The sequence below is a fragment of the Syzygium oleosum genome, unplaced genomic scaffold (genome assembly GCF_021117445.2).
Source record: "Syzygium oleosum isolate NSW1041296 unplaced genomic scaffold, Sole_v2.1 Sole_v2.12, whole genome shotgun sequence".
Lineage (NCBI taxonomy): Eukaryota > Viridiplantae > Streptophyta > Magnoliopsida > Myrtales > Myrtaceae > Syzygium > Syzygium oleosum.
This window is the reverse complement of record NW_026607496.1, coordinates 1,872,282-1,887,624: the sequence shown is the minus strand read 5'-3', so window position 1 is coordinate 1,887,624 and position 15,343 is coordinate 1,872,282. Positions and strand designations below refer to the sequence as shown.

Genomic DNA, 15,343 nt, shown 5'->3' with positions numbered 1-15,343 from the left:
AAGATGGATTTTTTTTAGGTCTGAAAAGCCAATCTCCAACGTATCTTTATTTTTGTGTTAGACAACGTAAGAAGAAAAAAGAAAGAAGCAAAAAACCGATTAAAAAAACCGGTCCTCGGTTGAACCTGCTCGGTTGCTCACTTGTAAGTAAATGAAATTATTCTTAACCCTAATCCTCTTTGATTTTTCTTTTTATTTTTCTGTTAATTTCTCCGAGCGACTGAGACAGTGAGACTCGCCTCTCTCCCGTCTTTGCCTCTCTCGCCTCCCTCCAACGTCAGCCTTTGGAACGAGCGCACGGCAGCCATTTCCCCCGTCGCCGTCCAAGCAACAACCTCCTCTTCGCCGTCGCAGGAGCGCCGGCAGTTTACACTCCTTCTCCCCCGCCGACGACTCGTTGCGCCCGACTCTCTCGAGGGTCGTCGCCGTCGAGCCTCACCTTCACCGAACCGGGTTCGTTCTCTCTCCCTCTCTATCTCCATGGATTCGGTAGATTCTTCGCAGTTTATAGGCGAACGATCCCGGGTGTTGTCATTCGATTCAGTTCGGCGATGCGCGGTTCGTGAAACGTTTCACACCGCCATTGCCCCTTGACGACGGAGACGGGGGGCTACAGATTCCCGCTTCTTTCGTTGTTATTGTTGGCGTAAGAAGAGAAGTTTCTGATTCTTGCTGTTGGGTTTTTTTGTGTAATGGTGAGAGGAAGATGGGTATTTAGTTTTACCGGCTGAGCTGGTGAATGTATTTTCGTTGAGTTTGTTTGGGCAAGCGAATGTCGTAATGGCATACATGGAGAAAGAAAGAGAGAATTGATAGATGCAGGTCATAGGTATGATGGATTCTTATTGACTTACTTGTTGTTTGAGTATTATGATTTAGATTGTTGATTAAGGATGAGTTGAAGGTGTGGTGATGTGAACCAAGTAACTTGAGCTCAATGAGACTGTAATGACAAAACAGTAGTTGCACAGAGAGAGAGAGAGAGAGAGAGAGAGGTACTAGGGGAAGAACAAAGGAAGGAAAAGATAAATTTTGAGTGAGGGGACATACGTTCCTACTGGTAGTTGGCGGATTCTACATCGTTCAGTAATATACATCTCTTTCTACATTATTCTCCCTCTGCGATCCAAGTGTATTGGCACCTCCTTGGTGCCTCTTTAATGAATTTATCTTTCATACCAAAAAGAAGGGGGTCATTTATATTTTCTCTGTATGATTCATATGAAACTGGTGCTTCTGCATCGTTATTTCCATCGCATCCTGCTCTTTGCTTCTGATGCTACCGGCTTGTACTCCAAACTATTCAACAGTCATAGTTAAACAGTTTACTGCAGCGAAGCTTCATTTCTGACAAGTTACTGACCATAAATCTGGAACTTGTGTCTATAACTGCAGTTCTGCTGGCATGAAGCTTTGATAGCTTTCTCTATCGTCTTAGTCAGCAGCTGAAAAGAAGAGGAGAGGGAGAATATGAGCGCCCGTAGGTTATCCCAGCAAGTAGCAATCTCTTGGTCCAGTCTTATCTTCAAGCCGGGCCTTGCCAAGAGATCAGTACACACTAAACCCTTCCTGTACTCCGATACTTGCTATTCCTCTAGCAGAAAACTCCCTTTCTGTCATCTTCCCAAATGCCATTTCTTCACTTCCCAAGAGGCGGCATCGAGAGCTGTTCACGAACTATTGGCGGAGGTGGAGAAGGAGAAGCAGAGAGAGAGAGAGGCTAGGAGGAGGGCTGGCCTTGATACCAAAGACATTGATGCAGAAGATGAAGAAGACTACATGGGCGTAGGCCCGCTTATCCAAAAGCTCGAGAAGGAGAAGCTGAAGGGCGATGCCTCTGCTGATCTCGATTTTTTTGAGGAGCCCACTGACTCAGAATCCGACGACGACGACGAGCGATTCAGTCCAAACAATCTCAAGAAGAGGTTCGAGCAATTTGAGAAGAAGTGCAAGCGCCACGAGGAGTTGCTCAAGAATTTTGTTGAGTCTGGTACTTGCATTTTGCTTTATTTTATTCCTCTATCTCTTACATGGTTTCAATTCCCTGGTGATTTTTGGCGCTAGTTGAAGGTATGTAGAGTTTTTATCGTCATACTGAGTTGGTACAAAACAGTCTTACCATTCCGATGCAAGAATTTATTTCTGTTGAATTTGTCTTAGTGGGACCAGTGGGATTGATTTAGATTTGCTAAACGGTTATACTTGTTAGTTTAATGTCCACTGCAGTTTGGATTGCTGAAGTTTTCAAGCTTTTATGTTTGGGCTCGAGCAATTAGAAGTTCCTGCGACGAATGCGATTTCTATCGTACTGCTGTATCAATCTTTGTTTCTGTGTGCTTTGTAACAGATACACTTGATGATGCATATAAATGGATGAACAGAATCGATAGGTTTGAGGATAAACATTTCAGGCTTCGTCCAGAGTATCGAGTCATTGGTGAATTGATGAACCGTTTGAAAGTAGCAGAAGGGAAGGAAAAGTTTATTCTTCAGCAGAAACTAAATAGGGCTATGAGATTGGTAGATTGGAAGGAGGCTTATGATCCTAATAATCCTGCCAATTACGGAGTCATTCAACATGGACAAGTGGGTCCCTCAGCTGATCTTTTAGATCGGGCTGGCTTTGAGAGAGAGAGGCAAGTTATACAAGGGGTTGATGATGACGAGGATGAGGAATTTGATGACATGAAAGAGAAGGATGACATGTTGATAGAGAAAATTAATGAAATTGATAAGATGCTTGAAGAGAAGCTGGCACAGTTGGATCATACATTTGGAAAGAAAGGAAAGGGGCTAGAGGAGGAGATCAGGGACCTCGCGGAGGAAAGAAATGCTTTAACTGAAAAGAAGAGAAGGCCTCTTTACAGGAAAGTAAGTAATGGTGGCATTTTCTGCTTTAATTCATGCATAACAGTTGTCTTCTTAGACGAACTAGGATCTCTGGTCTGTGCCGTTTTGTCTTAATGTACTCTTGCAAATAGCAGACTACTATTGGCTGCCATAGGGCATTGGTTTTTTTTCTACAATGTGGTGACAAGTTGACAACTACTGTAGCCTCTGCTATTGGAACAACTTTCAAAGATTCTTGAGTCCTAAATATATTTGCATCTTATTATATGACTTCATTGCCTGTACAATCTACAGAAAGGTAAGACGAAAAAGGCAACCTCATGGAACTTAATCTCTTTAGTGTGTAGAATTCTTTTGCCTCAGACATTAATAGTTTGAGTACATGCCATTATTCTGGCTCAAAGGCTTTTTACCCTTTGAAATCATTTGACTCAATAATAAATAATGATGAAGTTCTGTTATTGATGGCAGGGGTTTGATGTGAAATTGATAGATGTGAATCGGACTTGTAAAGTTACAAAGGTATCATCTGCTTTAGAGCTAAGTAAGTGCTTCGATTCCTTTATTGATATGGAGTGGCTTGAATGAAATTTGTGGCCCTATTCTCAGGGTGGGCAAGTGATCAAGTACACTGCTATGTTGGCATGTGGAAACTACCATGGTGTTGTTGGTTTTGCAAAAGCGAAGGGCCCTGCCGTTCCTATTGCTCTCCAAAAGGTACACTATTGGTTGATTGCAGTTCGAACTCTTGCATGTTTTATCTAGTTAGCTTAGGATTGTTTTTTGAACATTGTCGTTCTTAATGATTGTGGAATTCAAAAGGTTACTCCTTATTTTGCTAAGAGGAATTTGAATTTCAAGGGTTGAATTCATCAACAAAGTATTTGCTGATTGAACAGACACTGGATAGAAATGTCCTGCATAATCTAGAAATACATGGTGTGACTTTGTTTTTGGTGGTAGGGGCATTTCCTGGTTACTCTATGTATGCTTGCTTGAACGTAGGTTCACGTGAAGGCTCTAAAACTACTGTGTTGAAGAGAAATGCTGCTTTAGTTTAATTGTGTCAGATGTTTAATTATCTTGAAAATTTGGGATGGATAAGAAGTCCTTTTCATTTATCTTATGATTTTGTTTGGATCAATCAGGCATACGAAAAATGCTTCCAGAATCTTCATTATGTGGAAAGACATGAAGAGCATACAATTGCACATGCTGTACAGACCAATTACAAAAAAACCAAGGTTTTAAATTTACTCTTACATTGTACTGGGTTTTAAGTACTGTACTTAAATGGTCAAAGATCCTGCGCTTCCCTTGGTTTTTTTTTTTAAATCTATCTGAAGATGGTTGCTTGGTTAGGTATATCTCTGGCCAGCTTCAACCAGGACTGGTATGAAAGCTGGAAGAACTGTTCAAACAATTTTGAATTTAGCCGGTTTCAAGAACGTGAAATCTAAGGTAACAGATCGTGTTACAAATGACAGTTGAAGTGCTTATTCAGTTGTAAGCTCTGTTGTAAACATAAACTCTCTATAGGTCATCGGCTCAAGGAATCCTCATAATACCGTTAAAGCTCTTTTCAAAGCTTTGAATGCGGTAAGTATACCCTGCCTCTTTTACCGGATGGTATTTTTCCTTAATCTTCTCAACATGATGATATGCATAACGATTTAATGTCACAACAGATTGAAACTCCAAAAGACGTTCAAGAAAAGCTTGGCCGGACAGTTGTGGAGAAGTACTTGCTATGAAGTCTCCGACAGCTCCAGTAAACTTTCTTGGATTTTGCAGGCTTCAACTAATTTTCCCTTAGCGTGCTAAAGAAGTTTGGCCGGTGCCGGATCAGTTGTGAGCTAGTTACTGAGAAGTCTTTGCATCTCTAGGCAGTATGTTTTCTTGGGTTTTGGTAGGGTTCGACTATTTTCACCCCTTTGCTCGCTTGACGCATTAGCTGTTCTGAAAGTTTGGCAAAAATTCGAGTTTTTTTCACTGGATGAGTTCAGGCAATGATGGATGTGGTCTTCAGCTATGTTTCTGGATATACCTTGGATTACACAAACAGTGTATTAGTTTAGTTTAACCGAAAATAAGGTACCCGTTTAGATACTTTGACGTCTAAATTTGATTTTAATTTTCCCTGTATCATCCCAACCAATGTCCTGCTGTAAGCTTGAGTTGCATCTTGCATTTGCATCCCTTTAGGTTTTGAATTCTTCTCGGTCTGTTTTTTCTGCTCTTTGATGAATTTGCTACTCGCTGTGCCTCATCATGACCATACGAGGGTGGAAAGCATCAGATAGCCAATATACATACCTGCAAAACATCAGATCATAACGTTTGAGATGAGCCCTTAGCCTGTGGCCTATCGCCTGTCATCACCGATGCTCGGCGATTGGCGGAGGATGAAGAAAGTAAAAAATCGTCCACGTCAGCGTCGGTAATGTCACGACGTGACACGGTCGGTGTCCATATCGGCGATTGTCGTCCAAAATCTGCCGAGGTTTACGACCATCCTTTGATAATTTTTCCCGTGTGTAAAATGTACGCGGCCAATTTGAAATGCGTCGAGAGCCCATTATTCTGCCCGGCGATATCTTGTTTAACATCAAGGTAATCTACAGACAATCGTTTGATTCCCATCGATACAACAGTCGATGACCGACCAATCTCTACTGGGTATGGAGAGCCTAATCGCTCAGCCAATTCGCGGCGATGTCGGTCACACGAGGCAAGCGAATGGCGCCTCGCGCTCGTGCGCGCGCGCGTGCGCGATGTGGGGAAACGGGAAGCACAAGTATCGGCCATCCACATGTCGACCCCAATTTAGTAGAGAAAAAACGAAAGGAAAAAAAAAGCCCAAAAAATAAAAAGGAAGAAAAAAAAACAGAGGAGAAAATTCAAAGCCGAAGGAAAAGGGAAGAGAAGAAGACCCGTTCAACGCTCCAAGCCTCGGGATTCTGAGGTCTTGATGGTTATTTGAAGCGATCTTCGATCGTCGCGGCGATGGCGAACCAGGCGCAAGCAGAGAACGATCCCACCGATCCCATGCCTGCGAGCAAGCCCGTCCGCGTCTACGCCGACGGCATCTACGATCTCTTCCACTTCGGCCACGCCCGCGCCCTCGAGCAAGCCAAGAAATCGTTCGTCCCCGCTTCCCCGTTTCCCTTTTTAATCGCGTTTTTGCCTTAAAGCCTCGATTTTGTTTGATGGGTCTTCGTTTTTTCGCTTCAAATCCTCGATTTTGTTTGATGGGTCTCCGTTTTCTTGCTTCAAATCCTCGATTTTGTTTGATGGGTCTTCGTTTCTTGCCGTATGGCGTGGTGTTGCGGTTTGATTCGCGGCCGCCTCTTCCTCCATTTCCTTAGCGATGTTGATTTCGTGCGGTCGATGCTTGTGAGGTTTGATTGGCTTTCGGGGTTGAGTTTTGCTGGGTGTTGCGCGTTGTGTGGGACTGTCGTCGAAGTAGCTGCTCCGGCTATGTCCTGTGCCTTTTGCTTGATCTGGTATTCGATGCGGGAAATGGGTTATCCCAGTGCTGATTGTTTTTCTGTTTGGCCGTAGGTTCCCAAATACTTATTTGCTCGTCGGATGTTGCAACGATGAGATCACCCACAAGTTCAAAGGCAAGACCGTGATGACAGAAGAGGAGCGCTACGAATCGCTTCGTCATTGCAAGTATGTTGCTTGATCCCTTTGTCCTAAAGCTCGCTCTTCTGTCGATCGCTTGTTATTTGGCGCTCTGTTCTATTAGATGATGAAGCCAAAGATGGGGTTATAATAAAGAAGGTTCTGAGCAGTCTGCATCACAGTTCTGATTCGAAAGAAATCTAACAGAAGGCACCGCGCAGCTATTCATTTATATTTGTACGATCGTGACGATGAGCTTCATTCTCATCATCCATGACTTTCTGATACCTTCGCTCGTTCTAAATATTCCTTATAGAACGGGAAACGCAAACTATTTACTTGTCGATCTATTTACTTTGTCAGATGGGTAGATGAAGTTATTCCTGACGCTCCTTGGGTGGTGACGAAAGAATTTCTTGACAAGCACAACATCGATTTCGTAGCCCATGATGCTCTTCCGTAAGACTACTAAACCAAATACTTGATTTTGTGATGAATGAAGTATACTGGATGATGATGTCAGAGATGAAAAGGCTATGTTTCTGGTGGAATTGTGAGGGCTCTTATTGTAAAAGAGAATGAGTGATATAAACATGAGGGAAAGAAGTGTCCTGTGTTCTAACCTGGACGGCAGTAACCTACTTGCAATGTTGTTGGATAAGAATCGATAAATAGCTAAGTAAGAGTAAATAATGGGAATGCTGTTTGCCTTCTGCTATCTTATGATCCTGTAAGAAGCTAATTACTTGTCGTCCAGGAACAATTAGTATGACACTATCCCTGAATTTTCATTGCTTACCAAATAGTTTGTGCCTCACCGTGAAGCAGTGAAAAACAGTATCCTCGAATTACGTGCTGAAGTACAAGAGATCCATCTTCCTTGTGTGTTATCCAGGCATAACATTCCAGCTGACTCTATAACTTCCGGATGGTTAGTCATTATCCACATTTGTTTGTGGGAAAACTGATTCGAATCCCAGAAAATATAGATGCGATTTCTTGAAGGAAACTCCATATAGTACTCTCCTTATCAGGTAGTGAATACAAATACTAAGTTAGATGCAGTTATTAAATCCCTAAACAATGTTCTTGAGCTATTGAGGATGTGTAGAGGACGGTACTTTTTGTTGTTGTCACACAGTAAGTTCTGTGCTGTTGAAATCTCTCCCATGTCAGGTAGCAGAAAAAGTTTTAGATAGTAGGATGTAGTTTGCCTACCACTTGTAGTGTCTCCATGGGCGTTAGTATGAATTAGGAAATATTGCTGACATTTGACTTGATTCAAGTGCCAAAGGAGATGTAAACAAATTGCTCTAGGCCTTTCACCTGAAAAGAAAAGATAATTTAGTGTTTTCTCATGACTGCGGTAAACGAGTATAATAAGTCATCCTAATACATACATTCCTTAAGGTCTCACCCGTAGGCAGTGCCTATAGATGCATTTCATGTTGTGTTGTCTGTTTTATAAAGGGTACCGCAAATCTTTTTTAGTTCCCATGCACCTATGGTATTAAAATTGCCTGAAACTCTAGAAAGTTGAAAGGTTTTAAGTTGACTTGACAAATATGAAGAAATAAGAGCTGACTTTATGAAAAAATGACCATAATTTTGGCTAGCTATTCCATGGAGGGTGAACTCTATCATCTGATCCAATTCACAAATATGTGAAGGATATCTCTTATGACATTTGGATCAAATGGATGACATGCTAATTGCGGATTACTTGGTGTCCTGGCTGGCACAATCACGTTATGTTAATTCGCTAAAATCCCTTCTCTGGTTCGGGTTGGCAATCAGTCATGCCCACATGCCTGCAAATCCTCATTCATCTATATCTAGTCAGTATACTCAATAGATGGTCGAGTCTGGATGAGCTTGTGCTACGTTTTTAGACAACACCCGAAAGACTGCGCGCCGCCCTGCCCGGTCTTGGGCCTAAAATTTCATACACATATCCATTTATTTAAATCAGGGACTTGTCCAGGCCCCACCCAACTAGCCATGCAACCAGAAATGGTAGATATGTTTGCTTCTAAGATTGAAAGGTCATTTTTAATCTTTCTTCAATATGATAATAACTTAGTCAGCTAAACTTATTGTAAGACATGTTGCCCTTATATACTTTTTCATGAAAATTGCATAGTTATGCTGACACCAGTGGAGCTGGAAACGACGTATATGAATTTGTACGTAAGAGATCTTCTGCTTCTTGTGTTTGCTGTATTTTTTTTCTCCGATTTTCTTAGCAAGAGTTTTACAGGTCAAAGCTATTGGGAAATTCAAAGAAACCAAGCGCACTGAAGGGATTTCTACATCAGACATCATAATGAGGATCGTCAAAGACTACAACCAATATGTGATTCGGAACTTGGACAGGGGTTATTCAAGAAAAGATCTTGGTGTTAGCTTTGTGAAGGCATGACCCTTTTCTTTCATATGAATATGGTCTTTCCGATGTCATGATGTAGCTCCAAATTATTATCTGTGGTTAGGCATTTCTGTGTTTTTGACATTTCACATAGCAATGAATAATCTCTCCGTCATTCAGCGACTTTAGATTTTCGTGCAATGATGTGAGCAGGAAAAGCGACTGCGGGTGAATATGAGACTAAAGAAGCTACATGAAAAAGTGAGGGAACATCAAGAGAGGGTAAGTAGGAGATCAAGCTCTAGTTTGTTTCATTCTTTTGCCCTTAGTTTCTGACGTATTTCACTGTTTATTTTGAATTTCATTTTCCAATCAGTTTATTTGTCTTACTTATATGTGAACTCAGAGTGAAACAGTCTTTCTTGAATTTCCCCATGGGCGAATAACAATTTTTTTTTTCTGAAAAGGAAAATGCCCAACATCGGCGATTACTTACATTTTGTTTCCCCACACGTGTATGATGTTTTTGTGCGTTCTTCATATGTTAGATTCAAACCGTGGCAAAAACTGCTGGCATGCATAGGAATGAGTGGGTTGAAAATGCTGATCGCTGGGTTGCTGGATTTCTCGAAATGTTTGAAGAAGGTTGCCATAAGATGGTAAGTAATCTCAACTTTCGTAGCTTTAATGATTTAATGTGCATTAGTTTTCACTCGCAACTTCTGTATTTCGCTAGGGCACAGCCATCAAGGATCGGATCCAAGAGAGCTTAAGGAGTCAGCTATTGGCTGCAGACCTGTTGCAGAATGGGAAGGACGAAGACGACGACACCGACGAAGACGACGAGTACTTTGATGACTATGGACAGGAAGAGTATTATGATAACAACGAATATTATGAAGAGAAAGCGCAGGAAGTGCAGAAAAAGAGCTAAGCATTTTGACTGCGAGTGCTGGGTATTTTTCGTATTAAGCTTTTGTGTGCTAATATTTTCCATGGAGTGCTATATAGCAAGTGCAAGGTCATATACAGTTAGATGTTTTTGGTGTACACTGTTCTTTTTGTTTAGTTTTATGAATTGAAGCTTTTACATATTTATTATTCTTTTACCATCTTGAATAGCATATTGTGAGCATATGAATTCCTATCTTTTCTTCCTCAATTTCCAAAGACTCCTTTGCCTTTAGGTTAGGCTTTCCCTCTCCATTGCTTATGCAACTCTTAGGGAAGATATAATGGTCCTGTAGGCTTCATTTGTTTCGCGTATCCTCATTTTCTGGTGTTTGGTTGGCTTAAGAAAATGAGTCAACGGAAAATGTTTTTCTAGTCAACGGAAAATCTACGCTTAATTAAGGAATCTTTGAAAAATTGGAAAACATTTTGTAAAATATGAACATGTGTCGGTGCTTGGATCCGAAACTCTACATTCGGGCATGAAAATCCCAAAGTTGGTTCCCGGTCCTCTTCATTCGGGATCAAGTCTCTGGCGCCTAGGCCCGGGTCCATTTAGTCCAAGCCTGGGACCTCGGTACCTCGGTGCCAACTCCCGGGTCCATTGAGGCTGGGCTCGAAGCCCTGGTGACCATGCATGTCCTGGCACTTGGGCTCGGGACCATAAATGTTGTGCTTGGGTCCCTAGTGCTCGAGCTTTAGTCCCCGACACTCGAGCTCGGATGCATGAAGGCAAATTGTGGGTCTTTGGCGCTCGGGTTAGGGTCCTTAGTTGATGAAACATTTGTTCTTATAAAAATATTTTAAAAAAATCGATATTATTATTATTATTATTATTATTATTATTCTTTATTATTCCTTTTCCTTTTTCCTCGGTCGATGGTTGGCCACGGCACTAGTCAGTGGCCGACCATTGCGATAGTTAGTGATCGGCCATAGGTGAGGGGCGGGCTCACCGATTTGGCAAGGTCGAGCTCGCCTAAGGCCGGGGAGCTTGAGCTTGAGCTTGAGCTTGAAGCCTCGCTAGAGGTGGGCGGGCGAGGCCTCTAGCTCGGCGATGAGGCTCGGCTCGGCTTGGCGGAATCGGCTCGGCTACGGCTCGGCCTCGGCTCGGCTCGGCTCGGGCGAGGCTCGAGTCTCGTCCATGGCGAGGCTCGAGCTCGTCCATGGCCGGCGACCGGCCAAAGAAAAAGCAAAAAGAAAAAGAAAAGAAAAGAAAATGAAAAAAAAGAATTTAAAATTCGATTATTTTAAAAGAAAAAAAGAAATAAATAAAAAGAAAAATCATTAAAAGGACATCACAGATGAAAATCAAATAAGATTTTCCATACAAAATGTCGTAAAGCATTTTCTAGTTTATTTTCGTATTTCAGCCAAATACCGAAAAAGTCATTTTCTTGAAAAATGACTTTCTAGAAACATCAGAACGAATGTAGCCGTAACGTGGGCGAGGCTTCAGAGCAAAGTGGTGTAGAAAAGATTTTTATTTTTTAGATACTAATTATATAGAAGATGATTGTCTGTTATTAATTGGCATTTATGATCGTTGGTAAACCCTGTTGTCGGTATTAAGATGCGCCGACGTTGTTGTCTTGTCTCTCACGGGTTGGTGTCCGCCCATGTTGCATCTATAATAATGGTGCGTGGATCTGTCCGTACATATTCCCCGTTATAGAAACAGGAGTTGAGATTTGTGGGACGATTCTATGATTGGATCGCGAACTCCTTGGCCGATGTTCAATTTGGCCTCGGGACTTCAATTTTTGTTCAATTTGATCCTCGAATTTCGCGAATCGGACTGGCTTTTGATCACGGGACTTCAATTTTGTTCAAATCAATTCTTGAATTTCGAGGATTGAGCTGGTTTTTTTTGTCCCGATTCCCGTGTTCGGTCCTACCAGATCATCGAATCCTCGATAGATTGGGATCTTGACAAGAGATAGTGCTGCAACATCAAGATGGCTATTGACAACCTACCGGTTCTAAATTTCAAACTTAGGAGAAGTTTGTCGATATTCCATTGAAAATATCACCATTTCGATATCTTCCGTAGGATATTTTTCTGTTGTAATGTGGCGGTCTTTCTGGATTCAAGTCGCGAAAATTTTAAATGCGAAATAAGTGTGAATTTTATTCAAACGCATTAGCTTGACTATGATCATAGGCTGAACATGGAGACAACATCGGACGTGGAACTTACGGAAGACTTTTCGATGGGAAATATCATAGTCCTGTGTAGAAGAATACGAGATCGGGCCCGTTTGATACGTGCTCTTTTAGATTAAGAGAGAATAAACTTCGACCCCCGAAAATGTACAAACATTTCAGGAAATTACCGATTATAAAGTTGTCGATGTTACTGTTGATCAATGAAAGTTGCAATATGTGATGATAATTACTCACTAGTAGGTTCTTAAATTTACGAACTGTTGGGTGATGTTGCAATTATTGAGGCAAGCTACTAAGATTGGGGAGAAATAGTTAGGATAGGTTCAGGTTGTTTACGATTTTTCTTTTATAGAGATACGAATGTTAGAATATCCAAACTTACGAACCTTTGAGGTAAATTAGGACTGAATTGGGATCTGGATAATAGGTTTATGATTTCTTTTTTGATAATTTTCCCAAATTGTACGTATAAAGAATGCTTACCGATCCATTATTCGCAAGGACTTCTCGGAATATCACAGCTGCTGAGGATCACCTGCGATAATTTGAAGTATATTACCTATGCGATTGCTCAATTATTGAGCGTTAACATTTTCCACGTCATGGACTCTACAATCAAATTACGATCCGTAGAAAGAAATTACTAACCACAAGCGCATATGAAACTTCGGCAATCACAAACTAATTGTGATCTATGGATTACGTTATCGCACGTAGGCGCGATCGACGTGATGATCATTTCGAATACATTTTAACAAATTCATAAAAAAAAATAAAATTAAACGGGAAATATCTTCCTTGTTTTTTTGGTCAGTGTGACACGAGAAGCAAGCTTTACACTGATCCTGCCCATATTCTTGCTTTTGCCTAACTTCAGGCCTAATTGTCAACGCATATGTCCCATCGATCGAGGCCGATGGGCACCCCAAGTTGACCAAATTTTTGCGACTAATTTGAACTGACCCCATTGCAACACTCTTAGCACATATCTTCCCCATGAGGCCATGATATTTTCATACGTTGTCAAGCTTTAGACATAAGATATACTTTTCGCCGCCCGAAAAATCGAAATACTTATTGCGATTTCATTAATTGTAATTCGAATGTCAACTTTCGCACACCGGATTAAATCTTATCCGTAATGTGATCGGAAAGCGCACGATCCAACCTCGCCCTTAGGCGGTAGGGGCATCACGTGTCGCTGACTCGGGGGTCAGGTGTCCTCGTTGAACTTCGGAGTTTCTTTGGTTAAATTTGTATTTCCCACGAAAAGAGCTAATATAGTTAATGGGTTTCCGGATTTTAACCCAAAATCTTTTAATCCTTCTATTTCAGTCACTATCCTATGCATAGATTATGGGAAAAGCACCAAAAAGTCCTAAACTTATTGTATTGGTACAAATTCAGTCCTAAATCTTTCAATTGGACTAATTTAGTACTAAACCTTTTGGCATTGGTTATCAATTCAGTCCATCCGGTCAATTTAGGTCAGAAATCGCTTGCGTGGACGTTGGCCGTCCTACATGGCACGGCCGATGCTCAGGTGGACAATTTAAAATAATTTTTTGAATTTTTGAATATTTTTTCTTTTTTTTCCCTTCCTTCTACGTGGCCGGTCCTCTTGACCGGTGACTGGCCACAGGCCAGGGCCAACAAGGGTGTCACGGCCCTCGCCTTATTTTTGAATATTTTTTCTTTTTTCCCTTCCTTCTACGTGGCCGGTCGCCATGACTGGTGACTGGCCACAGGCGAGGGCCAACGACGGTGTCGCGGCCCTTGTCGGCCAAAGGGGAGGGTCGCCCTCGCCGACGAGGGCAAGGGTTGGACCCTTGCGGCCTAGCGAGGGCGATCCTCACCCAAGCCGCGAGGTTCTAACCCTCGCCATATTTGGTAATGGCCGCCCTTGCCCAGACCGCGAGGGTCTAGCCTTCACCCTCGCTGTCGAGGGCGACCCTCCCCTATAGCTGACGAGGGCCACGACTCCCTCGCTTGTGGCCGGTTGCCGGCCATGGCTAGGTACTGGCCACAGCCCAAGCAAGGAGAAGGAAGGAAAAAAAAAATATATATATATATTAAAAAATTCAAAAAAAATATTAAAAAATTTTACGTCAGTGCTGGCTGTGCCACGTTGGATGGCTAGCATCCACGTCAGCGATTTTTGGCTTAAATTAGCCGGATGAACTGAATTGGTACCAATGTGAAAAGATTTAGGACTGAATTGGTCCAATTGAAATGTTTATAACTAAATTGGTACCAATGTAATAGATTTACGACTTTTTTTTTTGTACTTTTCCTAATAAATTATAGTTTATATGGCCCAAAGTCAGAGAAAAGAAGGGATCTAAAATAATATTAAAAAAACAAAAAAAGGTCAGATCGATATTATGTAGAGAAGTTATATTAATCTTACTTATAATAGAATGACTGGCCATCCAGATGTTTACACAATGAAATGGTAATATCTTCCGGTGTTTCGCTCAATTGCGAAAATGTTAGTTTTCTTTCTCAAACCGACATGCACCATTTGTAAGGTATGAGGGCTACACATGCTGTATCACCAAATTTCAAAAAAGTTTTGTCGGATTATAGAAAAAGGAAGATTTTATTTAAAAAATTTGGATAGAGCAAAGGCAATGCCCCGCATGCCATTATTTAGGTCCCATTGACCAAAAATAAATCAGTTTGGTTCATTTGGAAAATCGGTATCCGTTCATTTCAAGTTTGCAGACTTTCACCATCAAAATCTTATGCAATGATCTCATGATCATTTGTCAAAGTTTTTACTTTTCCAACTTCTTTGATTAATGATGATCGAGAATAAAGAGAGATCCCGTGATGTCACGACACATGCGTGCGTGCGCTCATTTACATAATTTGTCGAGGGAGGGATCAACCTAATTATTATCGATAATGAAAATATTTTCATCATCCATTAAAGTATTTAGATGTAAATTATTATCGATAATGAAAATATTTTTTATCGACTAATTATTTTAAACGGTAAAAACGATCATTTTTGAAAAAATATATATTTTAAATTATTTATTTTATGTGGAATAAACTGACCGAAAGCAAATTGCATGGGAGTAGGGGCGGCATCATTGGAATGAGCATCTGAACCCATGACATAAGACACAGCATCATCAGATCCTTCCGTACATGTCTCCTTAAATTACTCATTTTGCACAGCTTGGATTACGCATCAGAAGTTCGATTTGTCTAAAACATGATTTGGCCGGGACTCTTCCTCCTCTCTTCCGGCTTTGAACCCAATTTAGCTCCACCATTCTTTTTTCTTGAAGTAAATGGAAAAAAATTTCTTCTCTTTTTTGTGCCGCCGGACTACACCCGCCACCTCGTTCCGATTGCAGATGG

The 15,343-nt window shown here is 41.4% G+C and overlaps 2 protein-coding genes across 3 annotated transcripts; both read left to right on the top strand.

Moving 5' to 3' along the window:
- Nucleotides 1-243: 243 nt before the first annotated feature.
- Nucleotides 244-4,959, top strand: LOC115677118 (uncharacterized). The gene is made up of 9 exons (XM_030600183.2): nt 244-453; nt 1,396-1,990; nt 2,348-2,871; nt 3,322-3,372; nt 3,460-3,567; nt 3,999-4,094; nt 4,213-4,311; nt 4,390-4,449; nt 4,539-4,959. Exons 2-9 carry the CDS (start codon nt 1,471-1,473, stop codon nt 4,602-4,604), a joined length of 1,524 nt encoding a protein of 507 aa, XP_030456043.2. The 5' UTR covers nt 244-453; nt 1,396-1,470; the 3' UTR covers nt 4,605-4,959.
- Nucleotides 4,960-5,752: 793 nt separating this feature from the next.
- Nucleotides 5,753-11,938, top strand: LOC115677120 (choline-phosphate cytidylyltransferase 2). 2 transcript variants are annotated; one of them, XM_056316419.1, is made up of 9 exons: nt 5,753-5,993; nt 6,415-6,528; nt 6,844-6,939; nt 8,624-8,666; nt 8,741-8,896; nt 9,062-9,130; nt 9,397-9,507; nt 9,585-9,804; nt 11,701-11,938. In XM_056316419.1, exons 1-8 carry the CDS (start codon nt 5,857-5,859, stop codon nt 9,780-9,782), a joined length of 924 nt encoding a protein of 307 aa, XP_056172394.1. In that variant the 5' UTR covers nt 5,753-5,856; the 3' UTR covers nt 9,783-9,804; nt 11,701-11,938. The 2 variants fall into 2 exon arrangements, with proteins under 2 accessions (XP_056172394.1, XP_030456046.1); XM_030600186.2 differs by lacking the exon at nt 11,701-11,938 and having other exon boundaries at nt 5,756-5,993; nt 9,585-10,010.
- Nucleotides 11,939-15,343: the final 3,405 nt, after the last annotated feature.